The sequence below is a fragment of the Salmo salar genome, chromosome 25, assembly GCF_965601325.2.
Source record: "Salmo salar chromosome 25, fSalSal1, whole genome shotgun sequence".
Taxonomy (NCBI): domain Eukaryota; kingdom Metazoa; phylum Chordata; class Actinopteri; order Salmoniformes; family Salmonidae; genus Salmo; species Salmo salar.
The window spans coordinates 35707501-35727079 of NC_138315.1; the positions used below are offsets into that span (position 1 = coordinate 35707501).

At 43.4% G+C, this 19579-nt stretch overlaps 1 protein-coding gene across 1 annotated transcript in view; it reads left to right on the forward strand.

The window, feature by feature from the left end:
* LOC106586655 (cholecystokinin receptor) overlaps positions 1–13746 on the forward strand; it is a 32793-nt gene extending 19047 nt beyond the window's left edge. The window contains exons 3-5 of the mRNA XM_014174169.3: positions 545–809; positions 3407–3534; positions 4709–13746. Coding sequence (XP_014029644.1) covers positions 545–809; positions 3407–3534; positions 4709–5253 — 938 coding nt within the window. The 3' untranslated portion in view covers positions 5254–13746. The remainder of the gene's footprint in view (positions 1–544; positions 810–3406; positions 3535–4708) is intronic.
* The last annotated feature ends 5833 nt before the right edge of the window (positions 13747–19579 follow it).

The following is a 19579-nucleotide window of genomic DNA, read 5'->3' on the forward strand; positions in this document are numbered from 1 at the left end:
CCCGATGGTCCCCAATAATGCAGCACAGGACACCACGCAGACCTGCACACAGACATGCATAGAATATCGCACATGGATGAACACTCACTCACTCACTCACTCACTCACTCACTCACTCACTCACTCACTCACTCACTCACTCTACGTCACGTCACGTCCCAGCTAGCAGGAGGATATGGATTAGGAGGAGAGCAAAGATTCATTTCCCTTCTCCTCCAGTCTGGGGGATCAGGGCTATCAGATCAGGAGGTTCAGGATGTTATTTCGTCAAACACCATCTCTATTTAGCCAACGTCTCCCACTCATGTTTCACTAACACATTCACACATCCTTAAAAACACATCTTCACTCAAAAGTGCTCAGTACATACTGATCTCTGATTCATAAGCTTCAGTTAGGGTCACATGTCATCTGATCCCTGATATTTTAGAAAAGTTGGAACCTTTCAAGACGTAAACTTAGCGGAACTCTTACGTAACGTTTTACATATTTGAAACTTTTAAGTGTTGTTTGTGTCGTTTCTCATTTCTTTACTTTCCAACAGGTGTATCCGTGAGCATATCCACCTTCAGCCTGGTTGCCATAGCGATCGAGCGCTACAGCGCCATCTGCAACCCGCTGAAGTCGCGGGCGTGGCAGACCCGTTCCCATGCCTACCGGGTGATCGCCGCCACCTGGCTCCTGTCTTTCATGATCATGACCCCCTACCCCGTGTTCAGCCACCTGAAGCACGTCCCCCTAAAGGACAACATGACCATCACTCGCATGTGTCGCCACATCTGGCCCTATCCGGAGGTGGAACAGACCTGGTGAGTCTGTGTGTGTGTGTGTGTGTGTGTGTGTGTGTGTGGGGGGGGGGGTGAGGTTGTGTATGAAGTGTGTGTGTGTGGGGGGAGTGTGTGTGTGTGGGGGTGAGGTTGTGTATGAAGTGTGTGTGTGTGGGGGGAGTGGGTGTGTGTAGGGGTGAGGTTGTGTGTGTGTGTGTGTGGGGGGAGTGGGTGTGTGTGGGGGTGAGGTTGTGTATGAAGTGTGTGTGTACGGGTGGGTGGGTGTTAACTCCTCTCGTCTTACTTTGTGCTTAGTGCTGTTGTCCTAATACTGCATTTTAGGGGGTTTGGATGGAATTGTGATAACGAACAAAAGAAAATCTGTCTACACCTATACATTAGAGTGATGATACAGCAGTGTTGTTTTTGCATACTCGTTAGAATATAAACGCATGACTAAAATGGGTGCAACAGCAAAATAAAGTGTTACTTTCCACTAAAACGAGCTTGAGGTTTGATGTAGACTTCTCCAGCGAGAAAACACTGGCTGTAGCTGTAATGCTGCTCAGTCATTATTCTTTCATGTTGGTACTGCCATGACGCTTACTCTTGTGAGAAAAACTCACTCGCAAACCCACACACATACACACACCCGCTCAAGTCATACATAGAGACACACACACACACACACACACACACACACACACACACACACACACACACACACACACACACACACACACACACACACACACACACACACACACACTCCTGAGGTTCTCCAGAAATCGAAAGTAATAATGAGAGAGAGAGCTAGGAGGGAGGAGCAACGCCTGAATAGGTTTGTTTCCTTTTTCTTTACGTCTTTCCCTTCAAAGCAGCTCATCACTCTCCTATATCTCCAACAAGTGACACCTCCTCTCTCCTATATCTTCACCAGTGATAACTCCTCTCCTATATCTCCACCAGTGATAACTCCTCTTCTATATCTTCACCAATGATACCTCCTCTCTCCTATATCTCCACCAGTGATACCTCCTCTCTCCTATATCTCCACCAGTGATACCTCCTCTCCTATATCTCCACCAGTAATAACTCCTCTCTCCTATTTCTCCACCAGTGATACCTACTCTCTCCTATATCTCCACCAGTGATACCTCCTCTCTCCTATATCTCCACCAGTGATACCTCCTCTCTCCTATATCTCCACCAGTGATACCTCCTCTCTCCTATATCTCCACCAGTGATACCTCCTCTCTCCTATATCTCCACCAGTAATACCTCCTCTCTCCTATATCTCCTCTCTCCTCTATATCCACCAGTGATATCTCCTCTCTCCTCCATCTCTACCAGTGATAGCTCCTCTCTATTCTATCTCCATCAGTAGTACCTCTCTAATATCTACCTCTTCTTCTCCCGCCTCTTTATAGCCCCCTCTCTTTGCGTCCTCATCCCTCTGTCTGTCCGTCCGTCTGCTCGTCCGTCAGCTCGTCCCTTCTTCTGTCCGTCTCTGTTCCTCTCTCTCTGTCTCTCGCTCTCTCTGTCTCTCTCTCTCTCTCTCTCTCTCTCTCTCTCTCTCTCTCTCTCTCTCTCTCTCTCTCTCTCTCTCTCTCTCTCTCCTTATCCCTCATCTCCCATCCCCTCTCTCTGAGGACCTCTGACATAGAACAACCCAACCTGTAAATGACAGCTTGTTAAGTCACAGGGCTCATTGTAATGACTGGAATGGAAATTATGGAACGGAGTCAAACGTGTGGTTTCCATATGTTTGATGTGCGTGATACCATTCCATTAATACCATTCCAGACATTAAAATTAGCCCATCCACCTATAGCTCCTCCCAACAGCCTCCTCTGCTGTAGTCAGACATCCATTTTAAATCATTATTGAGATAAATGAAATGCACGAAACTTACTCTCTTTACCCTCTCTTCCACTCTCCAAAGGGTTCAATAATGAGTTACAAAAGCAAGTTAAAACACTTGTAGGAACCAAAAAGATAAAAAGACAGTTCCAAGGAAGAATGGATGCACATATAACTATTGTAATCTGCTACAGGCTCTCTTATGATTGTGGAATATTGTTCTAATAGCCATGGTGCCTCTAAAATATTTCAATGGACTATCAAGGCTATAATTCATGTGGCTTTACCCAGAGAGCTAATTTAATTCCAACAATTTATATTCCTAATCCACTAGCTCAATGTCCCTTTGAACATATTTAATACTTTTCTATTACCCGTTCCCACATATTTTGTCCTCCATGACGACTAAATAGAATAACAGCATTGTGGTGGAATGTCTTCTACACTGGGTATCAACCATTATTGTCTCCAGCGGTTGGACCAGAGCAAAGATATTGAAGAATTGAAGATACCCATCTCTGGTTTTCTCCTTCTAACCCAATGCCTATTGGACTTCCTCTGCCTAACCTCTTTCTGGAAGTCTCCTGTGAGAGCGAGCCCTTTTCTCCTATGCTCTCTCAATGCTCCTTGAAGAAGCTGGCCTCAGGCACAGATCTAGGATCAGAGTAGTCTCCAAACATCCTAACCTTAACCATCTCAAGAGGGGTAAGGCACAATTTACCTTGGATTAGTGTCTAAGGGCAATTTGTTAAGCCCACTTCCTGTGTGTGTCCCAGGAACATGATGTTGCTGCTTACCCTCTTTGTTGTTCCGGGGGTGGTGATGATCGTGGCCTATGGACTCATCTCCAGAGAGCTGTACCGGGGTATCCAGTTTGAGATGGTTCAGAAGACATCATCCCCCGGTGAGACATTCATTACTGTTATTTAATTATTCACACATTTATTTACATCTTGCAGTAGAGGGGTTAGTAAGAAGACGTTAGAATGCTGAATTGGAATGAACTTTGAGTACTAGGAAAAATACTTATCTTCCAGTTACTGCCCAGTAGTGTTTCCCAGATGTTTGAATTCTGAACCAGATTATTAGGATTTGGGCTGTCTCTCTTCTGTGGTCACACAGAATGAACATTTCATTAGCATTTCAATCATGTTAATGTGTTGCAGGTTAGAGCAACGCAACCTTTAGTCAGTATAGAAGTGAGTAGCCGGAAGGATCTGATATGTGGAGTATATCAGCTGCTGCTTGTGGCCATAGACCTTCACCATCTGTCTGTCCAATATGAGAGAGGGAGGGATGGAGGGGAGAGAGAAACAGAGGTGTAGTGATATGGAGGAAGAGAGAAAGCGAGGGAACATTAGCCCTCAGATGAGAGATGTGACTCAGGTTTTTGGTGATGTGCCTCCTCTAAAATACATCTGTGACCCAGGATTTTTTTTTTGCAAATCATATGTACTTCACAGCAAATGGCATTTCCTCCATTCTCCGCTCCCTTTAGTCTATATTCAATCACTACTTATTGGCAGAGATAGCTTCCTTTAGCTTCCTTCCTCCACTGCCTGTACCAAAGCGGTACTATAAACCTTCATAAATATACACCAATTTCTCCTGCATCATGATTATTTAGTTCTTTAGCCATAACCCACCATTTGGTGATTCACCATTGTGTCAGAGTCAGATGAATTCATGGATACCATTTTTATGTCTTTGTGTCCAATATTAAGAAAGTTAGAGGTACTTTCGCGAGCCAATGCTAACTAGCATTAGCACAATGACTGGAAGCATGCTAGCACATACCCATAGACTTCCAGTCATTGCGCTAACTCTAGTTAGGAGTTGCGTTAGTGCTGTTTAGCAACTTCCTTCAAACTGCACGCAGTGACTTAAAAATGCTATCCACAAGTTGTGTGTGTGTGTTGTGGGGGGTGTGTGTGTGTGTGTGTGGCTCATCATGGCTACATTTTCTTAAATGATTAGTTACAAAACCTAATTGGTCTGACCCCTCCTCACAGTTTTGGACCTCTACTTGCCTGCGAAGTAAATCCTCTGTCATCTTCTTTGCCCCGCCCCCTACACAGGTCTAAAGAACGGCCTGACCACCACCGGGGCTTGCGGCAGCGACGACGGTGATGGATGCTACGTCCAGCTCGCCAAGCGACCGCGCTCCATGGAGATGTCCACTCTGACATCATCGACGGCAACCACGTCCAAATTGGAGCGTCCCCGCAGCAACACCTCGGAGGCCAAGCTCTTGGCCAAGAAGCGCGTGATCCGGATGCTGGTGGTGATTGTTGCTCTGTTCTTCCTGTGCTGGTTTCCTCTCTACTGCGCCAACACCTGGAAGGCTTTCCACCCCGTCTCTGCCCGCCGTGCCCTCTCTGGTGCCCCCATCTCCTTCATCCACCTCCTGTCCTACACCTCGGCCTGTGTCAACCCCATCACCTACTGCTTCATGAACACACGCTTCCGCACGGCGCTGCTCGCCACCTTCGCCTGCTGCTGCCGCCCGCCCTGCCGACACAGACGCCACGGGCTGCGGGATGGAGAGGAGGACGCCATGGCTATGGGGGTGTCCATGTCCAAATTTAGTTACACCACGGTCAGCACTATGGGGACGTGCTGAGGGAGGAACCATTGACTGACTGGGGGACGAGGGGGACAAGGGGGACATGGGGGGAAACCAGAGAGATATGTTATGTGATTTCTATAGGGAAACTGTTAACCTGCGGTCAGTAGGTATGGGGAGATGCACCCACAATCTATAGGGAAACCAACGCCTGACCATTACTGCAACGCTAATGTCAAGGCAGCCAATGGGGTCAGAGAGATGGTTAGATATATCTATGTGAAGGGATGAACTAAGCATGGTTAATCAAACCTGTTGTATACACTCAAAAAGGGAAAATACTCATGACCCATGGAGAATGCTTTCCTAACATACCCACAGGAAAATGATACACCGTTTAATAGTTGCCAAACAAAAGAAAATAAGGAAATATTATAGTAGCACAGTTTTGCATTAGCATTTGTCCCAAGTGATGGGAAAACAATGTTTTGTTCAATAATATACGTATGCCTATGTAGTTATTTCTTTATCACCTGGGACTCATTAAAAAGCTTGCAATCATGTTTACTGATGAATCCCTCATATAGGATGGGGAATTATTATGTGGGTGGGATATAAGGGATATGTGTTGGTAGCACAGGCGGCCGGTGGCACCTTAATTGGGGAGGACGGGCTCATAGTAATGGCTGGAATGGAATGAATGAAATGTTATCGAACACGTCAAGCACGTGGTTTCCATTCCCTTTACTCCATTCCAGCCATTTTTATCAGCTGTCCTCTCAGCAACTCCTGTGGTTAGTAGGGGGTGTGTATACCTGAATGATAAGCTTTAGGGGTTTCGCAGGGCAGTAGCTTGACACGCAGTATCAGTAATACCTTTTACAAAGCTTCTACTTATTGTCACTTTACTTTGGATGTTAAAATGCTGAATATGTGCTTGTTATTAGTGTTGTCAATGTCCTGAAGGTAGGAATTCTGTTGTGCCTGCCTATAAAATGTTGCGCTTTCTTCAAGCATTATCTTCAAGCATTATCTGTTTTCTGTGCTGTGGACTGTGTCATTGTACATAGTGTGTTACATTGTGCTCTTGGGTGTGGATTGGAGGCCAGACTAAACTGCAACCAAACCAACCCAACCTTAGTGAAGACAGCAGAGAACACAACTAAGGAATGGGGGCTTTGGAGAGGTACCCGTACTTCATATTTGGGCTGTTAATCTGGATCTAGCTCAATTGTTCTCACAGTACACTGCCTGATTCTCTTTTAGAGGTCCATCTTTGCTTTTTTGAAACAGTATGTGCTCTATGGTCAACTAAACAGAGTGTGTGATGGTACTTAACCTGTCTGGGAACCGTGGGACGTTTGCGTCCCACCCTAGTCAACAGCCAGTGGAATCGCGTCGCGCGAAATACAAATACCTCATAAATGCTATAACTTCAATTTCTCAAACATATGACTATTTTACACCATTTTATAGATACCTCTCCTGAATCGAACCACATTGTCCGATTTCAAAAAGGCTTTACAGCAAAAGCAAAACATTAGATTATGTTAGGAGAGTACCCTGCCAAAAATAATCACACTGCCATTTTCAAAGCAACTAGCATGCATCACAAATACCCAAAACACAGCTAAATGCAGCACTAACCTTTGACAATCTTCATCAGATGACACTCCTAGGACATCATGTTACACAATACATGCATTTTTTGTTCGATAAAGTTCATATTTATATATAAAAACAGGATTTTACATCGGCGCGTGACGTTCAGAAAATATTTTCCCTCAAATGCTTCCGGTGAATCAGCGCTACAATTTACAAAATTACTATTCGAAAACATTGGTAAAATATAATATTGTCATTCAAAGAATTATAGATTAACATCTCGTGAATGCAACCGCATTGCCAGATTTAAAAATAACTTTACTAGGAAATCACACTTTGCAATAAACGAGGTGCTATGCTCAGAAAAATAGGCTAGGCGATACAGGTTAGTGCCATCTTGGAGTCATCTAAAATCAAATCAAATGTATTTATATAGCCCTTCGTACATCAGCTGATATCTGAAAGTGCTGTACAGAAACCCAGCCTAAAACCCCAAACAGCAAGCAATGCATGTGAAAGAAGCACGGTGGCTAAGAAAAACTCCCTAGGAAAAACTCCCTAGAAAGGCCAAAAACCTAGGAAGAAACCTAGAGAGGAACCAGGCTATGAGGGGTGGCCAGTCCTCTTCTGGCTGTGCCGGGTGGATAACAGAACATGGTCAACATGTTAAAATGTTCATGAATGACCAGCATGGTCAAATAATAATAATCATAGTAGTTGTCGAGGGTGCAACAAGCACGTCCGGTGAACAGGTCAGGGTTCCATAGCCGCAGGCAGAACAGTTGAAACTGGAGCAGCAGCACGGCCAGGTGGACTGGGGACAGCAAGGAGTCATCATGCCAGGTAGTCCTGAGGCATGGTCCTAGGGCTCAGGTCCTCCGAGAGAAAGAGAGAATTAGAGAGAGCATATTTAAATTCACACAGGACACCGGATAAGACAAGAGAAACACTCCAGATGTAACAGACTGACCCTAGTCCCCCGACACATAAACTACTGCAGCATAAATACTGGAGGCTGAGACAGGAGGGATCAGAAGACACTGGCCCCATCCGATGATACCCCCGGACAGGGCCAAACAGGCAGGATATAACCCCACCCACTTTGCCAAAGCACAGCCCCCACACCACTAGAGGGATATCTCCAACCACCAACTTACCGTCCTAAGACAAGGCCGAGTATAGCCCACAAAGATCTCCGCCACGGCACAACCCAAGGGGGGGCGCCAACCCAGACAGGAAGACCACGTCAGTGACTCAACCCACTCAAGTGACGCACCCCTCCCATGGACGGCATGGAAGAACACCAGTAAGCCAGTGACTCAGCCCCTGTAATAGGGTTAGAGGCAGAGAATCCCAGTGCAGAGAGGGGAACCGGCAAGGCAGAGACAGCAAGGGCGGTTCGTTGCTCCAGCCTTTCCGTTCACCTTCACACTCCTGGGCCAGACTATACTTAATCATAGGACCTACTGAAGAGATAAGTCTTCAGTAAAGACTTAAAGGTTGAGACTGAGTCTGCGTCTCTCACATGGGTAGGCAGACCATTCCATAAAAATGGAGCTCTATAGGAGAAAGCCCTACCTCCAGCCGTTTGCTTAGAAATTCTAGGGACAATTAGGAGGCCTGCGTCTTGTGACCGTAGCGTACGTGTAAGTATGTACGGCAGGACCAAATCGGAAAGATGGGTAGGAGCAAGCCCATGTAATGCTTTGTAGGTTAGCAGTAAAACCTTGAAATCAGCCCTTCCTTAACAGGAAGCCAGTGTAGGGAGGCTAGCACTGGAGTAATATGATCAAATTTTTGGGTTCTAGTCAGGATTCTAGCAGCCGTATTTAGCACTAACTGAAGTTTGTTTAGTGCTTAAAATCAAATATACTATTGTAAATATTCACTTACCTTTGATTATCTTCATCAGAAGGCACTTCCAGGAATCCCAGGTCCACAACAAATGTAGTTTTGTTCGAAAAAGTTAATAATTTATGTCCCAATAGCTCCTTCTTGTTAGCGCGTTCCGAAGGCTACTCATAATGTACGAAGTGCGCGGGACTTGTCCTCACGAATGTGCAAAAAAAATGTATTTACGTTCGTTCAAACATGTCAAACGTTGTATAACATAAATCTTTAGGGCCTTTTTCAATCAGAACTTCAATAATATTCAAGGCGGACGATTGCATTGTCTTACTAAACGTTTCGGAACGAAAGAGTACCCACGGGCATGCGCGTCATAGTAGTAATGGTCCTCCCTCTATGACAAACTTTCCAGGCCTCTCGTTCGGTCAGTTTTTACCGGAGAAGACTCAAACCACTTTGTAAAGACTGTTGACATCTAGTGGAAGCCTTAGGAAGTGCTAAATGAATCCTAACTCACGGTGTGTTTCATAGGCAAAGTGTTGAAAGTGATTCCACAAATCAGATTTCCACTTCCTGTTAGGATTTGTCTCAGGGTTTTTACTGCCATATGAGTTCTGTTATACTCACAGACACCATTCAAACAGTTTTAGAAACTTCAGTGTTTTCTATCCAAATCTACTAATTATATGAATATTCTCGTTTCTGGGTAAGAGTAGTAACCAGTTTAAATCGGGTACGTTTTTTATCCGGCTGTGAAAATACTGCCCCCTATCCCCAACAAGTTTTAACTGATCAGGGGATGGACTCAACCGACTGAGTGGCCTACGCATTATCTAGGTATAGCCCAAATCACCGGCTTATGCAGCGCTTTAAAAATGATATTATTTGGAGGCTGCGGTTTGAAATTTAAATCAGATTGTTTGTAACTGAATTCCTGCTCCCTCTGAGTTACCAAACACATCGTTATTATACACTATACTGTCTTGTCATCTGTCTGGCTACAGGGTGGTGCACATGATTCGTTATATTTGATGCTCTCTTTTTGGCGTCTCTGTTGGGCAGGTTGGCGTTGTCTTTCATGCATGAGGTTGATCTTGCATCCTAATCCCTATATAGTGCACTACTCTAGTCAAAAGTAATGCACTATATAGGGGACAGGGTGGCATTTCAGACACAGGCCTGAGTCTCTTCCTCATCCACTCTGCTTGTACTAATTGTGTTATGACCTCAGCCTGTGAGAGTGGAGAGTATACTTCCCTCAGCCCCACTACAACACAATGCTGTCAATTTCACAAAGAAAGATGTATGGTGTGCTTTTTAAGGTCATTTGTGAGGGGCACAAGTCCATAATTTGGTTGAGCAGTACGGACAAGGTACTGTTCCATGTGGCTGCCCCAAATGTATGTATGGATTCTAAAAGCTCTCATGATTTGTTTAACTCTCCATAGTTGCTATAGTTTTAGGACTAGACCATGTCGAGACAGACCTTTTCCTTAATATTGGAGACTGGGTCAAGAGATGGTGATTCGATGGCATGGGACCTTCAACCATCTCTGAGGCTGACTGTAGAGTATAGGACAGGGTTTCTCTGCCTGAGTGTTTAGGACAGGGTTTATTTGGCTTGCAAAACAATTACTCAGTCTTCTATTCACCTTTCCTTCTCTTCTCTTTCCCCCTCCTCTCCTTGCCACTCTAAACATTCTCTCTGCTGATTAACGAGCATCTGCTGCTCCCGTTCCTCCTTATCCTCCAGCAAAAAGACAGAGAGCGTGTTGCGTTTAAAAACATCCCCTCCAGGGAGAGAGAGGGGGAGAGGAGTCACACTCAAAACCTTCACCAAGCTTTACTCAGACATACACTGTTCACTGATTACGACTCATTCTCAGAGCACCTGAGGCACTCAGATCTGTCCACTGACCTTCTCTGTCTCAAACATTTCTCTCTGTCCCCTTTCGTCTGCTAACTGTGGCAGAGACGTCAGAGTCAGAGGGAAGACTTCAGCCTGGAGTGTGTATCCAGGGACAGACTGAGAGAGCAGAGCAGTGAGCTGGGAGGGTTTTCAGGCTGACATACAGGCTGGAGAGAGGATGTACTTTAAGCAGATGTCACCCAGATGTCAGAGCAGAGCCAGGGCAGCATGGTGTGGGCGAGAGAGAGGAACTGAATCATCCCTATCTGTCTGTCACATCCAAATGAGCAGCATTCCCATTCATCAGATTCAGCCAATGGAAGGGGACTCCTAAATGTCAACCAAATCATAACACACTGTACTGCTCAAATGACCTCTCTAGCTATTTCCACTTTGGTTTGATTAGTACAAAGATAAATAACACAGACTTACTCTCTATCCCAGTGGTGGCATCATTCTGTTGAACACCCTGAAACAGAGGTAAATGACCGCAGTCTCTCTCTCTCTCTCTCTCTCTCTCTCTCTCTCTCTCTCTCTCTCTCTCTCTCTCTCTCTCTCTCATATACAAACACAAACAAAGTGACAGGAGATATTAATGCCTTTACTGGTGGCGTCTGTCTCAGGAATGCTGTATAATTTGATGTCAGTAAGCCACTATGTCAGTATCAATGAGAGCTAGAGATGCCACTCCTGTCACTTCTTCACTGGAACATTGATCATCATGGTTGTTTTAACAGAAGAGATCCCCCAGTGACAGATTAAAACACTTTGCCCGTCTATAATCCTAATCTCAGTTTTTACCTTTGTTTAATGAGCAGCTATACTGATTGCTGCTGTCACGGCATGATTAATTTACTTTGTACAGGGTGATTCATTGTCCCTCCCAATCAACATTGGCTGGCACAGAACTAGTCTAGTCCTGAATTCAATGTTTTGGAGATCTATTACCTGAACAGTTTTGGGTTAAAACGATGGTGTATTTTCAATGGTAAAAGACCAGAGGATAATATTTCTAGCACACCTCAGGGTTTTAGTCATTTTGTTGTCATACAGTTTGACAGAGAAGCACACGGAGTGAAATATTCATTCCAGTCAATATCATGCAGATGAATTGCAGGCTATGTGTGAGGGTTAAACTGGCTGTTCTTGGATATTATTGAATTACTATTCATGTTTCCCATGGGCAGATTAGGGATTAGAGGGCTCTCCTCATGGTAAATACCAGTCAGAACACACTGGCAGATATGCCCTCTGGCTGGGTATCAACAGTGCACTGCCTTCCCTTCACTCCAGCATCCAGACCAACAAGACCCCTAGCTCCTGCAGAGTGTGTGTGTGTATGTGACAAGACTGTGCGTGTGTGTGAGTGTATGTGTATGTGCATGCGTCTTTTTGTGAATGGCTTTCAATCGCCATACTTCATATCTTCATATTTGGCACTCTAGATGTCCGTGTGTGTGCATTAGTTACATTATAAGGTTAGTCAAGATACTGTTACTGTTAAAGAGACAGTTTTATATTCGGTCTTTAGATTTATATTCATTCAAACTTTAGGGATATTCCATGATGGAAGTGACTGTCTAAAGTCTGTGTGATGTAGGGTAGAGTGTAGCATTGTGGGTATTTCTAAGAGTCTGTGTGGACTGTTTGTGCTGCAGGCAGGGGGAAGAGGATGACGTGTTGGGGGAAGAGAAGAGGAGGAAGAGGGCATATTTAGATCTACTCGAATGGTCCCAGTCTCAAGGCCACCATTGCCTTAAGCATGTGTGTGTCTGTATGTGTCTGTGTGTGTGTGTGGTGTGTTTTTGTTTGTGTGTGTCTGACTCATTCCGTTCGACAGGAGTTGAGTTGCGAGGGGGAGATGGAAGCATAAGGGAACTCTACCGTAGAATGTTTGTGGGCTATGTGTGCATGTGTGCATGTGTGTGTGTGTGCGTGTGTGCGTGTGTGTGTGTGTGTGCGTGCGTGCGTGTGTGCGTGCGTGGGTGCGTGTAGTTGTCTGTTTATGTGTGTGTAAGTATCCCACTCTGTGTGTATCATACCAGTGAGAACCTGTGACTGTCCTGACCAGACATATCATGTTCTCTGGGCTAGTGAGTGTGTTTCTCTGCTGCTCTGCTGCAGTGAGTGTGTTTTTCTGCTGCAGTGAGTGTGTTTTTATGCTGTTCTGCTGCAATGAGTGTGTTGCTCTGCTGCAGTGAGTGTGTTTTTCTGCTACTCTGCTGCAGTGAGTGTGTTTCTCTGCTGGTCTGCTGCAGTGAGTGTGTTTTTCTGCTGGTCTGCTGCAGTGAGTGTGTTTTTCTGCTACCTGCTGCAGTGAGTGTGTTTCTCTGCTACTCTGCTGCAGTGAGTGTGTTTCTCTGCTACTCTGCTGCAGTGAGTGTGTTTTTCTGCTACTCTGCTGCAGTGAGTGTGTTTTCTGCTGCTCTGCTGCAGTGAGTGTGTTTTTCTGCTGCAGTGAGTGTGTTTCTTCGCTGGTCTGCTGCAGTGAGTGTGTTTCTTCGCTGCTCTGCTGCAGTGAGTGTGTTTCTCTGCTACTCTGCTACAGTGAGTGTGTTTTTCTGCTGGTCTGCTGCAGTGAGTGTGTTTTTCTGCTACTCTGCTACAGTGAGTGTGTTCTGCTGCAGTGAGTGTGTTTGTGTTGCGGTGAAGAGCCCTGTATGTTTACATGCGCTTCAGTGTGTCGTTTTCCGTTCAGGCTTAGGCTACCCAGCTCTCTGTTAGAAGAGGCCCAACCTGCTCTGCCTGTCTCTCTCTCTCCTGTGCCAGCACTAATTTATAGCTATTATGGTTGTTGTTGCAGCTACTGTCAGATATTTCTGACTTGGCAGAGACATGAGAGATGTGCTATCGCTCAAATTTATGGTTGTTTGGTTCGCATGTGGACTTTTGCAGATTTAAAATATGTGCGTGCGTGCGTGCATGTGTGTGATGCACAGCATGAGCCTTTGGCTTGATAGGACTGACTTACTGAATCAGTGCTCCTCATGTGTGACAGCACATTTCTCTCTCTCTCTCTCTCTGTATCTCTCTCTGCTGGTATAAACTGTGTTAGTGACTGCAGAGATCTGTTCTGCTTTCACAGTGTTTAAATATGTATCTGAAACTGGTCTCATCCAGCTGGAACTGCTATTGCTTTCATGTCTAATGTTATTCAATGAAAATAAAGCATATCTTTGTCAACTGTCCGCTATACTTCCTCCGTCAACACTCTAACGACCCCATATGCTATAGTGTCATTGTCGTATTGCATGATGAGTGAGATGAGAAGTCACTGGACTGTTTAAAAGATAGTAGCCCTATACTGCAGCTTACTGGCTGTTTGTCTTCAGTCTCAGAGCAAATAGAGAGAAACTGTATCAGTCAGCTGTAATATATCGCTGTCTCCTTGGCGGGGTATCTGCCAGATCTCTCTCTACATCTCACCACAGTACAGCACAGGCACACACACACACACACAAAGGCAGTGCTGCAATCTGAGAGGGTAAAATGGTAAGTGCACAGGAACTTTCTCCTCCAGTCAGTTTCCTCCTGCTGACTGTGCAGGTCTTCTCAGAGTGCTCCTACTGGAAACCACAGGCTACTGATGCAGCCTGGTCACACCAGATCGACTTCAGTTTTTCAACGTTTGTCCAGGTCCCCAGGACATCGGGAGATGCTTCCAATACCGTCCTCTAGGGGCAACTGACTGAGTGATGATCTATGTCATCAAAAAATGCATATGGTTCTCGAACACTTAAAGAGATTGTCATTCTTGCAAGAGTTACATAAAAAAAAATATGAAATTGAATATTTAAAGAGGAGCTGTGTTGGAGAGGCCTATGTTGCCACCTACTGTAGTAACAGCAGAGGTGTAGGCATCCTGATAAACAAGAATACACCATATTCCTTTATATTCCAGCACTTGGACCAAGAAGACTGTTTTATATTGTTGAATTGTACCTTACATCAGTGGCAATTTTAGCATGTCATTCTTGGTGGGGCAAACTTCCACCACATTTTTTTTAGATGCATGTCAGCAAAGCAAACACAACACTAAACAATACATTAATTGCATTATAACGGCGACACAATATAACGGTGCCCAAAAACGTTTAGGGCCTACATAAAGCTGTCCCAACAGCAGAGCTTTCTTTCCAGCACCATGGAGTGAATCCTTACCACCGCTACACCTGTATCAGCGGAGCCTTGTCTGCAGCGAAACAATTAATTCAGCCTAGTTTACTACCTTTTTGAAAAACATAGCTGATATGGCTACCATATCTCCCTGGCATAGCATTTATGCAGCAGCATATAGGACATTTTAGGACTCACCCCCGATATTTTGGATGTCTACCCTTACTAAAGGACTGAAGCTAAGCGATTGCGCAAGGTCCCCATGAGTGACAGAATACTGAGCCAATCACGGCGCAATGCTCCTATTTTCTGCTGGCCCGCCCCACCACCACAGAAAGCACTGCGCTAGGCTAAAACACCTGCATTTTGGAGCCGTACTCAAGAAAACAAAAAAGAGACCATGGGTGTATCCGGCTTTATTAACTCAATTTATATATATTTTTTTTCACATTGTTTGTAAACTGATATGTGACATGTATTAATGACAAAATAACATGCAAGCCCCCCCAAAAAATGTTTTTATATATACACTAACGATCAAAAGTTTTAGAACAGCTACTCATTCAAGGGTTTTTCTTTATTTGTACTATTTTCTACATTGTAAAATAATAGTAAAGACATCTGGACTACGAAATAACACATATGAAATCATGAAGTAACCAAAAAAGTGTTAAACAAATCAAATTATATTTCAGATTCTTCAAATAGCTACCCTTTGCTTGATGAAAGCTTTGCAGCTTCATGAGGTAGTCACCTGGAATGCATTTCTATTAAAATTTCTTCAGGATCGGTGGGTCCCCTGCGGGACGGTTGAGCTAACATAGGTTAACTTCTCTAGGGCTGGCGGGACGAAATCGTCCCACCTACGTAACAGCCAGTGGAATCCTGTGGCGCGTTATTCAAATACCTTAGAAATGCTATTACTTCAATTTCTCAAACATATGACTATTTTACACCATTTTAAAGACAAGACTCTCATTAATCTAACCACACTGTCCGATATCAAAAAGGCTTTACAACGAAAGCAAAACATTAGATTATGTCAGCAGAGTACCCAGCCAGAAATAATCAGACACCCATTTTTCAAGCTAGCATATAATGTCACATAAACCCAGAAGACAGCTAAATGCAGCACTAACCTGTGATGATCTTCATCAGATGACACACCTAGGACATTATGTTATACAATACATGCATGTTTTGTTCAATGAAGTTCATATTTATATAAAAAAACAGCTTTTTACATTAGCATGTGACGTTCAGAACTAGCATACCCCCTGCAAACTTCCAGTGAATTTACTAAATTACTCACGATAAATGTTCACAAAAAGCATAACAATTATTTTAAGAATTATAGATACAGAACTCCTCTATGCACTCTATGTCCGATTTTAAAATAGCTTTTCGGTGAAAGCACATTTTGCAATATTCTCAGTAGATAGCCCGGCATCACAGGGCTAGCTATTTAGACACCCAGCAAGTTTAGCACTCACCAAAGTCAGATTTACTATAAGAAAAATGTTATTACCTTTGGTGTTCTTCGTCAGAATGCACTCCCAGGACTTCTACTTCAATAACAAATGTTGGTTTGGTCCCAAATAATCCATAGTTATATCCAAATAGCGGCGTTTTGTTCGTGCATTCAAGACACTATCCGAAAGGGTAAATAAGGGTTACGAGCATGGCGCATTTCGTGACAAAAAATGTCTAAATATTCCATTAACGTACTTCGAAGCATGTCAACCGCTGTTTAAAATCCATTTTTATGCCATTTTTCTCGTAAAAAAGCGATAATATTCCGACCGGGAATCTGCATTTAGGTAAACAGATGAAAGAAAATAAAGCATTCGGTCGAAGCGAATGTACTCTGATCGGCCACTTGCCAAAAGCGATAATGTGTTTCAGCCAGAGGCTGCCTCGATATCGTTCAGCTTTTTCCCGGGCTCTGAGAGCCTATGGGAGCCGTAGGAAGTGTCACGTTAGAGCAAAGATCCTCAGTCTTCAATAAAAAGAGCCCAGATGAACAACAACTTGTCAGACAGGCCACTTCCCATATAGAATCCTCTCAGGTTTTTGCCTGCCATATGAGTTCTGTTATACTCACAGACACCATTCAAACAGTTTTAGAAACTTTAGGGTGTTGTCTATCCAAAGCCAATAATTATATGCATATTCTAGTTACTGGGCAGGAGTAGTAACCAGATTAAATCGGGTACGTTTTTTATCCGGCCGTGTCAATACTGCCCCCTACCCCCAACAGGTTAATGTGGTTAGCATGAGGTTGTAAGAAACAAGAACATTTCCTAGGACATAGACATATCTGATATTGACAGAAAGGTTAAATTCTTGTTACTCTAACGGCACTGTCCAATTTACAGTAGCTATTAGAGTGAAAGAATATCATGCAATTGTTTGAGAGTGCACAGTTTTGAACATTAAAAGTTATTAATAAACAAATTAGGCACATTTGGGCAATCTTGAAACAAAATTTTTAACAGAAATATAATGGTTCATTGGATCAGTCTAACTTTACACATTGCCAAAATCTAAATTGCACCTGGGCTGGAATAATACATTATGGCCTTTCTCTTGCATTTCAAAGATGATGGTACAAACATTTTTAAATCTTTGTATTGTCTTTTACCAGATCTAATGTGTCATATTTTCCTACATTCCTTTCAAATGTCCTCAAACTTCAAAGTGTTTCCTTTCAAATGCTACCAATAAAATGCATATCCTTGCTTCAGGGCCTGAGCTACAGGCAGTTAGATTTGGGTATGCCATTTCAGGCAAAAGTTATAAAAAAAGGGTCTTAATCCAAGTATATTGGCTATTTAGTATTTACTCTGGTAAAAGGTTGACAGAATGTGTGGAGGATTTCTTCTGACATTTCTGTAATTCTTATTAAGGATTAAAAATATCAGTTTGCACTTCCAGGGAAATTAAATAGCTACCAGTTAGAGTTCATCTGGCCTGAAAATATGCCAGCCGCACACGTTTAGTAAATTACCGGTAGCTTTGCAAAACTATTTAATTATGAGACTCTAAGAATATGATCAAACAAGGGGAAAAAAAGATAGCTGTGATGTTGAGCTCCATAAAGAGCTGAATAAAACATCTCAGTCTATGTAATACAGCACATACTGATCTGTATACCTATTTATTTGAAGGGGCTAATATCCAATTTCCTCTTGAGCAAGACAGGGAGCGAGAGAGACAGAAAGTGTGGAAAGAGCAAGAGAGTGATCAACGCACGTAGATAAAAGGTAGAGAAGGGGAGTAAATTAACATTTTTATGGGCAGCATATCTACGTTAATGTCCCCCCCCCTTCTCCCACACCAATCACCAGATCATTACATCCGACTGTATCCCTCTCAAACAACACTGCCTCATTCTGTTTGCAGATCGCGTTCCTCTCGGCTGAACCTATCAGTACCCCCATTGGAACAAACTATTGCCGGGTAATACAAAACTGAACGACCAGCGAGTTGTAATGACGGTGGCCAAATGAGACGTCAAGATTAAACAATGAGTTCTGGGTGTGGTGTACACGGCTGCTGTGGCTGTTTTACAGGTCTGAGTTATGTTTTGTGTCATAGGGACACAATCCCACCTGGGTTTGAGGTGTTTACTGCGCTGCGTGATAATGCATGTAATGGGGCGACATTTTGTGTTCCGTTACTGATGGGGATCACATGGGTTGTGTGGATAGGAGCACTGATGGCTGGTGCATATGATGGACAAACACACGTACGACACACTGTTTTCTAAACATGTCTTTAACAATCTTCTTATACTCTGTAAACCCTCTTGATTTTTTTCCATTCACTTCTGGGAACTGTTACATTGATTTGATGTACTTATTTACATGAAGACTAATAGATGATTACATAATGGCAAATAGAAAAACAAATGTCCTTATTCCTGAAACCTGCCTATCATTGGTGATGTCAAGCACCATTAAATACATTAATGGTGTTCAGACAGCAACACTGCCACAGAAGTGACACCAATCTAGCATCCTCCAATCACAGCACAGTAATTGTGTCAGTTGCCCCTGGTATCTGGTTTCTGTTATTTAGTCTATGGCACATTCCTCCTGATATCCTGTGCGTTTCCAAGCAGCACTTACCTTAGCTATGAGGTTTGTGTTTGTTGAGTGATGTGGTGATTGGTGGAGAACTTTTGACCGAACAACGTAATGCATTTATGTTTTCAGTACATTTAACCTCAAATCAAAGCGGTAACAATTTGATGCTATGATTATTTTGTGGAAAACATGACTTTCAAAATAAAATTAAACTCAAATATGGTCTTAAAGCTGGAATCTGCATTAAGGGAAACAGTGCCGCTGTTCGCCACAGCAGGTATTATTTATTTTTTAAGGGGCACTGCAGTTAAAAACGTGATAAAATAAATGATATTTCCACACTCTGAGGTCGAAAGAACATTCTGAAATTGTGAAAATTATGATAACATTTTGGGTAAGAGCTGTTTGAAAGAAATGCCTGGAATTTCAGCCTGTTCCTTTGGAATGTAACTTCATGATGTCACAATGTGATCTGATTATAATAGACTGCTGACTGTTCATCTGGGTAAGGGGTGGGCTCAGTCTAGACAATCCTATCAGCCAATCAGGGCTGTGTATTTACATATCTTCAAATGTGTTTCTTAATGCCCACATGATCAGACTGAACATTTCAAGGGCAAAGGAAGTTCATGGAAATAAATAATAAAAAATATTATTTTCTTTAAATAAACTCACACATTGACATATTAGAAATACAGCCATGATTTAAAAATAAAATGACAAATACTGCATCGGGGCTTTAAGAAATAGAGGAGAGGCGCATGCAGCAAATCAAATCAAATTTATTTATATAGCCCTTCGTACATCAGCTGAT